Genomic DNA, 12,455 nt, shown 5'->3' with positions numbered 1-12,455 from the left:
CACCGTCCTAGGGGTCAGAGAAGGGCGCTGTTTCCTCAGGATGTGTTGTTGCCGTTTGCTGGACAGTCACTGTGTCTTCGTCCTTACCTCCACTGTGTGTGTGGTGCATCACGCCTGCCCAGCCACGTGCACCTGCCAGCGCGTACACACTGCTAAGACCGGCATTGCAGTTCTTCTGCTGTGTCTGCTGGCTGTGGTCCGTCTCCTTTGGATGCTGTTCCTCTTGGTTAGCCTGATGAGCTTTTGGCACAGATGATGCAGAATCATGAGCAATAATAAAAACAGCCTTGTTGTTGTCGTGGGGTGGTGTGGAATGCTCTGAGTGCCGTACCAGAGAAACAGGCACCCCATCCACACGTCTCTCCTGTTCTAGCACAACTCCACCCTGTGTGCTTGCTTTATTTTATCCAAACAGACTTTCCTTTTGAAAATAGGCCTCTACTTACCTGTACAATATTTCTCAATACTGGAAAAAGAAACAGAAGACCGTAAAAGGGACCACCTCATACTTCATACCTTAATTTAACAGTTGATAATTAGCATATTTGCTCTGACATTTAAAAAACACACACGGATACTACATTTTACAGCTAAAGTTCCTTTCTTCTTATTCCCTCCCCCTCCCCTTTGCCAAAGGTAAGAGTTATACTGGAAATTGGCCTGTTACAAACACACATCCATCATACATGCAAACACACATGCATACGTAACAGATGAGAGTATTTTTGCGTGCCTTACAAATTGTACACAATGTCCTCACTCAGTGGGTGTCCTTTCAGACTCATTGTTCCCACTCAACTTTACATGTTCAAGACTGATCCTTGCCATACCTGTAGGTCAGCCTCGATCACTCAACTCGTCTGTCACTGCAGCAGAATTTCTTTGTTTCTGTCAATGGACGTTTCAGTCATTTCAAGTTTTTCACAATTACAAAGAATGTTGGTACGGTGACTCTGAGACACGTTTCCTTGTACAGTTTCTGTAAAACTCAAGGGTATCTCTGCCCACGTGGAACTGCTGGGTCATCCCAGGTCACATGGCTTCAACTCGAGGAGATTCTGCAAACTCCTCTCCAAAGCAGAGGCCCCTGTTTCACACACATAACATGGAGCGAGGACTCCTATCACTCATTTTTATCTACTTAGTTTCCTCAGGTTTCTTAATTTTTTCTAACCTTTTTTCAGTTTACATTTCTGATTACTATACAAGTGGGCATTTTTAAACAATAGTAACTTAAAAACAAAAACCTTAAATACTGGAATTAGTAACGAGTTTTTCCTAGTCACTTGTGAGTCAGGTCCCCAACCTGATGTCCCACCAGCCACCACGTACTTTTGGTGGTACTTCCTGTAAATAAGGACATCTCCACACAAGCACAATACAATAATCAGTATCAGGGAATGAACACTGGTTGAGTCCTCGGACTCCATTTAAGGTTCCTCAAGTGTCCCAGGAATATCTTTATGCCAAAAGAAGCCAGGTAAGAATCACCTGTTCCATGCTGTATTGCTATCTCTTCAGTTTCCCTCAGTTCTGGATCCTTTTTTCAGCCTTTGACTTCATGGCACCGGATGTCTGCAAGACGATGGGTGTGCTACTGTATGAGTTTATTCTTTTTACTGAAGCATAGTCGGTTTACAATGTTGTGTCAACTTCTGGTGTACAGCATAATAGTTCAGTCATACACATACATACATATTTGTTTTTGTATTCTTTTTCATTATGGGTTACTACAAGATATGGAATGTAGTTGCCTGTTGTATGAGTTTCCTAGAGCTGCAGTAACAAGTACCTCAAACCAGGTGGCTTAACACAGCACAGAATTAGCCTCTCACAGTTCAGTAGACTAGAAGTCCAAAAACGATGCTGGTGACAAGGCTGGTTCTCTCTGGAGGCTTTGAGGAGAAGTCTCCTCCAGGCCTCTCCTAACTCCCTGTGGTTGTGGCTGCCGACCATCCTCGGCATATCTTGGCTTGTGGCAGCATCACTTCAGTATCTGCCTCTGTCTCCATGTGAGCCTCTTCCCTGTGTGTTTCTGTGTCCCCTTAGGTTCCTCTAAGGGCACCAGTCATTGGATTTAGGGCTCAGCCTAAGTTTAGGATGATCTGGTCTTGAAATTCTTTACAAATTATCTGTGCAAAGCCCTATTTCCAAATAAGGTCAGAATCTAAGGTGCTGGGTAGACGTGACTTATAGAGGCATACTGTTCAACCCACTACAGTCATTATGTATAGGGGCTCCCTCATTTGGGGTTTATCTCATTTGTCCTTATGACTGGCAGGAAAACTACAGGTGTAGTTTCCTTCTTCCTTCTCGTTGCATCTTACCAGACGAGAGGCAGCTTAACCTTGGTTAAAATTGATGTCTGTGAGGCTTTTTCCTTTTGAAGTTACTCTATTCCCCTTTATAATTAATAACTATCTGGTGGAGAAGTGATTTCAAAATCATATAAATCCCGCCACCTTCAACAAGATTTTAATTTGGTTATATCTGTATGAACTCATAGTTTCCTCTTTTATTTAATGAATTATCATCTGCTATGATCATCACATATTTTGGTGCTCAGGTTGTGCTGTTTGGTCAGTGGAAGACTATTTTGGCTGTTCCTGTGTCCTTTGGACAGATCCTCATCATTCTTTGAGCAATTCCTTACTTTCTGGAAAAATATTCTGCAGGCTTATCTCGTACCTCCTCTGCCCTAGCTCTGGAGTCAGCTATTTCTCCAAAGGCTGTAATTCCTTACAGTAGAAAATGGTATTTATATTTATGGTCTGTATACATGAAACTTATCATCCAAATAACAGTGTTATTGGTGTGATGGGTCTCCCAGGTCCTCTTAGGGAACAGAGCCTAAAAATGTGGATGTATATGTACGTGTGCATACAAATATCAACATTTACATCTGGGTATATTTATCTCTCAGCTATCGATCTGTTTCTCATCTGTTATCCATCCATCTACCTACCTATCTGCCTATCTACATTCCCTTGGACCCATCCATCCATCCCTTATCCCTATCTACCTACCTACTTACATCCCCTTGGATCGATCAGTCTGTCTATCCATCCATCCATCTCTTATCTCTGTCTATCTATCCATCCATCTATCCACCCACCCAACCCCCACCTCATCCACCCATCCATCAGTCATCTATCTAATATATATATATATGCTCTCCTTGCTTGCCTTCTTGGTTGTGGTATGTTGTCTGTCTGTTATTGTTCAATAACTAGCTTCTGATAGTTCAGCACTAACATTCTAAATTAAGGCACCATGCAGATTGCCAGAAAGATAAAAAAATTTGTCTCCTGCATTAATTGGGTAACGTTCAGTATACATGCTAGATTAATCAAATAGTGACACTCAATTAAAAATAGGTTTCCATAAAAAATCATTCAGAAAAATCGTTCCCAGTCAAATGACAGGCCTACGCCTAGTAATAAGGTGTGAAAGACATTGCATTAAATCAGGAACACGTATGCCTGACATCTTTGCTACAATGCCAGTGGTTGTGGAAGGTCTAGAAATTACAGAAGCAAAGATAAGTAAAAGCTGAAGAAAGTGGAAACAGTGGGAAAACCTTTGTCATTTGTAAGTTGCGTCTAGCACTGTGCCCATGACCTGACACCCCAGATGTTTAATAGTTGGGGAACAAATGATTCTATGCCTAAAAATCTGAGATAGTCAACTGAAAAAGTACTATGAGAATTTAAAGAAGTCATTTAAAATTCTATACTAATTTATGAAAATTTATAATACTTTTATACCAGTAGAATTTTAAAAGTGGAACAATACATTCACCACAGCAAGAGATGCATCACATCTTAATGTGTAAGGCACATCTGAAAACCGTACAGTCTTCCCTAGTTACGTGGTAATGACATATAATCTGGGATGGGGAGGTGACATTCTGTGCGGTGTCCAGTCTCCTTATAGTAAACCATGCATTTTACAAACTTCAGTCACACCCTTGATATTTTTGTTTTGAAAATGTGACAAACAGATGGTAAAGTTCATCTGGCAGGATAAATACTCAGTGACAGCCAAGGACGGATAGGTAATTTCTCAGTGTCGTCTGTGCATTTTTCTAAGGAAGCATTAGAGACGTTTCTTATTTAAGGGAACTCAAATAAAGGGACCATGTTTAGGACAGTTAATTGTCACAGGTTTTTGCACATGCTGGAACCTCAATTCAAATTACCTTCAGCCAAGGAGAGGTAAAAGAAAGAGGATGGAGTCTCTGGAACGTTCTGTGTACAGTCCAGAGTCTACGTGGCGCACACAGCTGCCCAGGTAAGTCCCCGGGTACCCACTGTCTTCAGTACAGGTTCTGCCCAGGTGGTGACAAAGGTGGCTGTTCTCTGAGCAAAACTCAGATTTTACTATATTGGCAGCCACAGGGCGTAGGGAGGACATTTTTCTAATAGACTTGATAGAGGAGTCTGAGAGGAAATTCTGATTGGGTGTGATTGGGCCACGTGCCGTCTCGGACGTCCTGGGTGTGGGTGTGGGTGGGGGTGGGGGGGTGGGTATTTTTGGTGCTTCAGCCTCAGAGGCCACGTTAGCCTGTTTGCCTCTTTGGCCCGAGGCTCAAACGATACGGAAAGAGGTAAATACGGAAGTACCTTTATTCCTGCCTTTTGTTAAAGAATAAAAGTGATGTTTGTGCAGTGATGCTATTAAAAGAATCTATTCCCCTCTGGGAAGCTGCAGTTGTACAATTTCATCACATGGGTGGTCAGCTGTGTTGAATTCAGCAGAGGAGGGAGGCCAGCTAGACTAAGCATGGAAAAGTTCCTGGCTGCGACATCATAGAGACGGACTGTCTGTGAGCGCTGACTCTGTGGAGGGATGGGCTCAGCCAACAGCATTGAGTTGAAGAGTGAAAACACGAGAAAACCTGTCGACAAGGTTCCAGTCTTCGTTGTCAAACGATAGCTTGCAAAAAAAAAAAACTAGTACATTTTTGAGCGACGGTGCTTTATTTAGGTCCTTGCATTTCAAGTGAACCAACACTGGGGCATCACTTGGGAACTTGTTGGAAGTGCAGAATCTCAGGCTTCATCCCCAACCTCATGGACAGAGTCTGCATTATAACAGCGTTCCCAAGTGATGCCTTGAGTCTTGAGCAATGCTGCTTGGATGGTGGATTCCATGGTGACGGGACTACATTGTTCTAGGAGGGCTGTAAGTGGCAGATGATACACACAACATTGCTGTATTTTATAGACAGATTTCCTTCCAAGGTGTTTGATATTAAAGAGGTGGAGAGAGAACAGTAAACTTGAAAATTTATGTGGATGCATATTTTTGGCTGGGGACAGTGTAGAGATGGGGAAAAAAGTATTTGGCATCTTTGTCAGCAAATGAGGAAGGTCCAGTGGATGGAGGAGAGGAGGAGAACGCTCAAAGTGTCCACTTACTGAGCAAGTTTCTCGTGACACCGGAGAGGCTGGCATAAGTGCGAGACTAAAGTGTTCTTTTAGGAAGAGAGACGTGGGCTAGAACAAAGAAACGTATTTGTCAGGTAGAGGAGAGAAAGTGAACAGGGCGTTGCCTTTCATTCCAGAATAAGAGACAAAGCATCTAAGTTTAGAACATTCATGTAACAAAAACTGGGTCTGCCAGGCTCCCCGCGATCATTTACCGTGACTATTCATGAAACCAGTAACTGGCTTTTGTAGCTTTCTAGCACAACTGAAGAGCCGACACCTGCAAACAGGGAGGGGGCTCTGACGGTGGCACAGGCAAGTGGAAGGTTGTTGCATGAAGGATGCTAGGAGGCTAAGCGTCAGAGTGGCGCCTGATGTGGTGGGGTGGAGGCATGGACTGGGAGAAGTGAGACCTGAGTCTGGGAGAGAAACATGGAAATATGACAAGCACGAGGTAGTTCCTTTCTGACGCGGACTTCCATAAGACACGCTGTACGTAGCGCTGTACTGTCGGCCACTTTCTGAACTCATTAGAGAAAACTGCTTTACCTTTGACATTAATAGAAAATGAATATCCAAATTCCATTACCATTTGAGGAAAAAGTCTATTAATAGGGGATAGGATGGTTCTGCAGTAACTGATTTCAGTGATTGGTAACGACGCTATTTGCCTTTCTACCGTCAGTGGTAGAATCATTTACTTAGCAGTTTACTTTATAATTTATAGAGTTTAAGACTTTATAAAATAGTTCATGTGTTACATTTTTATTATACCGAAATTTTGCAAAAATCTTGTTTTCCAATTCTGTTAAACTAGTTGTAATGTTTAACGATGTTTCCCAGTGAATTCACCCCTCTGTTATTCCGCTGTGGTAATGCTGTGCTTCCTTTCCTCTTCTGCTTTTTTTAAAATTTTGTTTTTAATTTTTTTTTGGGGGGGGTGTTAAGGAGGTAATTAGGTTTATTTATTTATAGAGGAGGCACTGGGGATTGAACCCAGGACCTTGTACATGCTAAGCATGTGCTCCACCACTGAGCTGTAACCTCTCCCCTGTCTTCTGCTAAAATGTTATGCTTCCCCAGTTTTTCTCAGAATCAGCCTAGAACTTCCCCTTGTACATACACTGTGGGGGAAATAAAAGGCATCCGGTGGGAATTCCATCCCCTTCTCATAATCAGTGTATCACATCTTCCTGTCCTCCCACCCTGGAGACAATGTCTCTCCCCCTCCCATAGCCCAGTTTGTGCATTTACTCTGTAAGACTACCTCGTGTCTTATCACCTCTTATCTGTCCAGGGAGCTCTTTCCATCATTTATCTCCTCTCTGCTTCATCACCACCCTCTCCCTTCTTCTTTGGTACTTTCCATCACCAACAGGCTTCAGCATCTCCCATGTTACAACTGAAAAGCTCTCCAGGGCTCCACTCTCCTTTGAGACACCACTGTCTCTCTGCTTACTCAGAGCCCAACTTACCTTGACTCTCTCTGTAAACCCTCTCCTGTCCCAGTGTGGCCCATGCCTTTGTCACACTGCCCCCTCTCAGCAGAAGGGCGAAAGTAGACACAGGGGCATGTGTCATTGCTCACATTGCTTGATGTCCCGGCCGCATGACACATTCTGTCCCCAGACGGGCACGCTCTCCTATCTGTTTCCTCCTACGCGCCCGGCCCTTAGTGTCCTGTGTCAGCCTCTCCCTTCAACACAGCCTCTTCACGTTGGTGCATTTCAGGTCATCTTGTGAGCCCTGACCCATTCCTGCTCCTTCTTCTCAGGAAGTGCACGGATCTACAAATGCACTCTCTGGGCTGATGACACCCAGGATCAAGCTCGGGTCCAGGCTTCCCATCATATGACCGCGCCCCCCACCCCCCAGACCCATTTATCTGACTGCGTTTGGAATGCCTCAACTTGCCGCTCTCTGAGGCACCATCAGACTTGACTTATCTTTGTCACCACCCTCACTCTGAGACCCTCAACTGTGTTGTTCTTTCCCAAAGGGCCCCACCTCCCGTCCAGATGTGGGACTAAGCACCTGTATTTATCCTTTGGCTTTTTTATTTAACATTTTTAAAGTTGAATTATAGTCATTTTACAATGTTGTGTCAAATTCCAGTGTAGAGCACAATTTTTCAGTTACACAGGAACTTACATATATTGTCCGTGGGCTACCACAAGATCTTATATATATTTCCCTGTGCCATACAGTATAATCTTGTTTATCTATTCTGCATATACCTGTCAGTATCTACAAATTTTGAAATCCCAGTCTGTCCCTTCCCACCCTCCGCCCCCTTGGCAACCACAGGTTTGTATTCTATGTCTATGAGTCTGTTTCTGTTCTGCATTTATTTTTTTTTAATTCCACATATGACCGATCTTATATGGTATTTTTCCTTCTCTTTCTGGCTTACTTCACTTAGAATGACATTCTCCAGGAACATCCATGTTGCTGAAAATGGCATTATGTTGTCGGTTTTTATGGCTGAATAGTATTCCATTGTAAAAAAAATATACCACATCTTCTTTATCCAGTCATCCGTTGATGGACATTTAGGCTGTTTCTATGTCTTGGCTATTGTAAACAGTGCTGCTGTGAACATTGGGGTGCAGGTGTCTTTTTGAAGTAGGGTTCCTTCTGGATGTATGCCCAGGAGTGGGATTGCTGGGTCATATGGTAAGTCTATTTCTAGTCTTTTGAGGAATCTCCATACTGTTTTCCACAGTGGCTACACCAAACTGCATTCCCACCAGCAGTGTAGGAGGGTTCCCTTTTCTCCACAGCCTCTCCAGCATTTGTCATTTGTGGACTTTTGAATGATGGCCATTCTAACTGGTGTGAGGTGATACCTCATCATAGTTTTCATTTGCATTTCTCTGATAATTAGTGATATTGAGCATTTTTTTCATGTGCCTATTGATCATTTGTATTTCTTCCTTGGAGAATTGCTTGTTTAGGTCTTCTGCCCATTTTTGGATTGGGTTGTTTGTTTTTTTCTTACTATATCATATGAGCTGCTTATATATTCTGGAGATCAAGCTTTTCTTGGTTTCATCATTTACAAAAACTTTCTTCCATTCCATAGGTTGTCATTTTGTTTTACTTATTGTTTTCTTTGCTGTGCAGAAGCTTGTAAGTTTAATTAGGTCCCATTTGTTTATTCTTGCTTTTATTTCTACTGCTTGGGTAGACTGCCCTAGGAGAAGATTTTTGAGATGTATGTGTGATAATGTTTTGCCTATATTTTCTTCTAGGAGGTTTACTGTATCTTGTCGTATCTTGTCTTTGATCCATTTTGAGTTTATTTTTGTGTATGGTGTAAGGGAGTGTTCTAGCTTCATTGATTTACATGCTGCTGTCCAGTTTTCCCTGCAGAAGAGGCTGTCTTTATTCCATCGTATATTCTTGCCTCCTTTGTCGAAGATTAGTTGACCAAAAGTTTGTGGGTTCATTTCTGGGCTCTCTATTCTGTTCCATTGGTCCATATGTCTGTTTTCATACCAATACCATGCTGTCTTGATGACTGTAGCTGTGTAGTATTGTCTGAAGTCTGGGAGAGTTATTCCTCCAGCCTCTTTCTTTTTCTTCAGTAATGCTTTGGCAATTCTAGGTCTTTTGTGGTTCCATGTAAATTTTATTATGATTTGTTTTAGTTGTGTGAAATATGTCCTGGGTAATTTGATAGGGATTGCATTAAATCTGTAGATTGCTTGGGGCAGTAGGAGCATTTTAACAATATTGATTCTTCCAATCCAGGAGCATGGGATATCTTTCCGTTTTTTTAAGTCTTCTTTAATTTCCTTCATCGGTGGTTTATAGTTTTCTGTGTGTAAGTCTTTCACATCCTTGGTTAGATTTATTCCTAGGTATTTTATTACTTTGGGTGCTATTCTAAAGGGGATTGTTTTACTTTCTTTTTCTGTTGATTCATCTTTAGAGAAAAGAAATGCAACTGGTTTTTGAACATTAATCTTGTAACCTGCTACCCGGCTGAATTCTTCGATTAGTTCTAGTAGTTTTTGTGTGGCCCTTTAGGATTTTCTATATATAGTATCATGTCATCTGCATATAGTCAGATCAAAACCAAGAGAAATGAAAATGGAATGAGGTGGATTTTTAAAAATAATAATAAAAATATTTTAAAAGAAAAATTTAAAAGCGATCAAAACTGGAGACAGAATTGTTTAAAAAGTAAAAATTAAGAAGGTGATAGAAAATAGAACGATAAAAAAGATAAAATAAAAAGACTGAATTTTAAAAGAAGGGAGGAAAGAAAAGGTTTGAGAACAGTGTATCATCAATAATAGAAGAGCAAGTTGAAGCAGAATAGCAATCAGGTTGAGATGTCTTTTAAAAACCTTTAAAAAAGGAGAAAGGAACAACAAAAAATTTGAAACCTGTGTGTAATCAATGAGATCAAAACCAAGAGAAATAAAAATGAAATGAGGTGGGTTTTTAAAAATAATAAAAAAAATTTTAAAAGAAAAATTTTAAAGGGATTAAAATCGGAAACATACAATTGTTTAAAAAGTAAAAGTTAAAAAAGGTAACAGAAAATAGAACAGATTAAAGAAAATGTGGGGAGAATATGTTCTCGTGGAGACTGTGCTGTTAATGATTTTATTGAGAGGTCTGTCTTTGCCCGGTTTCGTGAATTCAGCTTGCTGTTTCCAGAAGCCCTCCGTTGGCGCTCTCGTCTGTGCTGCTCCCAGTGCCTGTCGGCAAGCAGAGCGCGCCCCCTCCCAGCACCGCGGTCAGGGGCTGCGTTCCTGCCAGGAAGGAAGGTGGCCCCCCCGCCCTCTTCCGGCACCGGTCGCTCTGCTGCTCTGTGCAGCTGCCCGCTCCACTCCTCCGGGTCCGCGATTGTAGGCGGGCTCGGGGAAGACAGCGGAACAGCCGCACCCCTGCTCCATGCCAAAACTCAGCTCCTTGTTTGTCTTGGTGGTGTGAGTTTGCTGAGGTCCCAGGGCGGAAGGATCCTATCTGCCTCGGGCTGCAGACAAGTCTCCGTCTGGCCTTTGAGGCTGCTGAGCCCTTAGGTAGAATTAAGGTTTCGGCCTCGCCCCTGCCTGGGTGCTCAGCGCAGCAAGATATATGGTGGCTGTGCCTGAGCCCCGCCTCTCTTCGCCCAAAAACTTTCCGAGGATTTTCAGAGATGGGGGTGTGGCACCCTTCCCCGGGGGCACATCAGCCGTGTTGTTTTATGGGGGGCCCAAGTTGTTCTGCTCTGTATCCTTTCCCAGCCACAGCGCACAGCACCTTGCATCCGCCCCAGTCCTCTGCGCAGCTCGCGTAGCCTGTCCCGGTCCCCTCCTGCTGCTTTGCCTCTAGGGCTCGGAGTTGCAGAGACCTTGTATGCCCATTTACCTTAGTTCTGTTGATCAAGGGCTGCTCCGTACAGATCCGAGGTGGCCCCACCTCTGTCCCGCTGAACTCCCCGTTGGAGAGGGGTAGATTCAGTGAACGAGCGCTAGTCTTCCTTTGCCGCTCCCTCCCCGCAGGACCCGCCCCACAGTTTTGCTTTTTCTTCTTTCTTTTTTCCTTTTCTCCTACCAGATTCATGGTGTCTTTGTCTTTTGAAGAGGTTGATGTTCTGTTGGAGCTCCGCAGGTGCTCTGGCTGGCTGGGTGGGTCAGTGGATGTGAGTTTTGGTGTATTTGTGGGAGAGGGTGAGCTACGAGCATCCTTCTACTCCGACCATCTTGGCCCCAAGCTATCCTTTGGCTTTTGACTTTTTCATCTTTTAACTGCTGAACGATACCACCTACTTTCCGTTCAGTGGTAAGCATCTCTATTAAAGATCAGTTCTGTTAATAACTAACACATATTTCCATGGAGCGATCTTGTTTGTTTCCTGCTAATTTAAATATTTCTACATCACATATTCTTAGTGATAATATACTCCATAGTTACAGGACCTTTATCATATTCCAGAGGACACTGTGTCCTTAAGTTTCTCTCTCCTTAACAAACATGTACTTCTGGAGTCTAATTTCAGTCTTACCCATCTCTACTAGCTATAAACAATGTGAGATCTTGATGCATGTGTCATTTTTAATGTTGATAGATTCCTTAATATCCAAAGCACTTATGTGCATGAAGAACACCACTGTTTGTATTTTGATATCTAATTTACTTATATAGCATTCTTCTAAAGATCCATATTTTATTTATATAACCAATAAAGCAAAAGCTTATTCATTAAACAGATTTCCATAGGCCTTAAAACATTGATTGCACACCTAATGAATTTCTTTCTAATTATTTAATTCAAACCAGTCTGATACATTTGATTTTCTTAAATGCTTTAATTAAGCACTATTAAACAGCAGAGAATACACACATAGTATTAAATTTGTTGAAAACTGGATTGGTTCACTTAGGCTAATCACATCAAAAGTGCTAATAAATTTAATGGGTTTTTTTCTTGTCTATATTCTTACTCTCTTACTCATTTTTAGGGTTCTCTTGTTTTCATCAGCTTTACCCCCTGTACCCATCCATGTCCAGTGATTTGATAATCCTACACACCCTAAAGATGGAGAGCATTCCTGCTGCCCACGGTTGAAGGATTTGGTTTTATCCATCAGTTTATTACTGGGCTAGGTCATGAGAAGTCTTGGCGCCTTCCAAGGTGATTGTCCTTGAGCTGATGACTCAACAGGAGAGGGGTCCTGCTTTCATAGTTAACTGCTGTCCTTTATGGAAGGAACTGTCCAAACCACTGCCTCCGACAGTTGGTCACTTTTATTTTTCAGTAACTCTAGCTTTTGTCCCAAGGGTCAGTTGGTCTGGAATCTCATCTTCTCAGTACAGTTCATCACACGCCTCCCTGAGTACCACGTCCTTGCACTGACTGGAAGGAGCCACCTCTGCCCCTGCTGGGCCTGAAGGGGACTGCTTTCCTGTGGAAGTGCAGTCCGCGGGGCTCTCAGAGACAACTTTTGCTGTTGCTCGCCCACCGCGGAGCGCTCGGGGTTGATTTCTGACTGACCACCGTGAGGTGGGGATTATCGATCTCCA

At 42.7% G+C, this 12,455-nt stretch overlaps 1 protein-coding gene across 14 annotated transcripts in view; it reads left to right on the top strand.

Moving 5' to 3' along the window:
• The window catches only part of PNPLA4 (patatin like domain 4, phospholipase and triacylglycerol lipase), a 72,654-nt gene that overhangs the window by 27,851 nt on the left and 32,348 nt on the right, over positions 1–12,455 (top strand). For 7 of the 14 annotated variants that reach the window (XR_012504615.1, XR_012504614.1, XM_074359117.1 and 4 more), the window contains exon 7: positions 4,167–4,293. The exons of the other annotated variants lie outside the window; for them this stretch is intronic. Coding sequence is in view for 5 of the 7 variants with exons in the window: in XM_074359117.1 (XP_074215218.1) it covers positions 4,167–4,293 (127 nt within the window). In the remaining 2 variants the exon portion in view is untranslated. The remainder of the gene's footprint in view (positions 1–4,166; positions 4,294–12,455) is intronic. 14 annotated transcript variants of the gene reach the window in all.

Source organism: Camelus bactrianus, chromosome X, assembly GCF_048773025.1.
Source record: "Camelus bactrianus isolate YW-2024 breed Bactrian camel chromosome X, ASM4877302v1, whole genome shotgun sequence".
Lineage (NCBI taxonomy): Eukaryota > Metazoa > Chordata > Mammalia > Artiodactyla > Camelidae > Camelus > Camelus bactrianus.
This window is presented reverse-complemented; position numbering and strand designations above follow the sequence as displayed.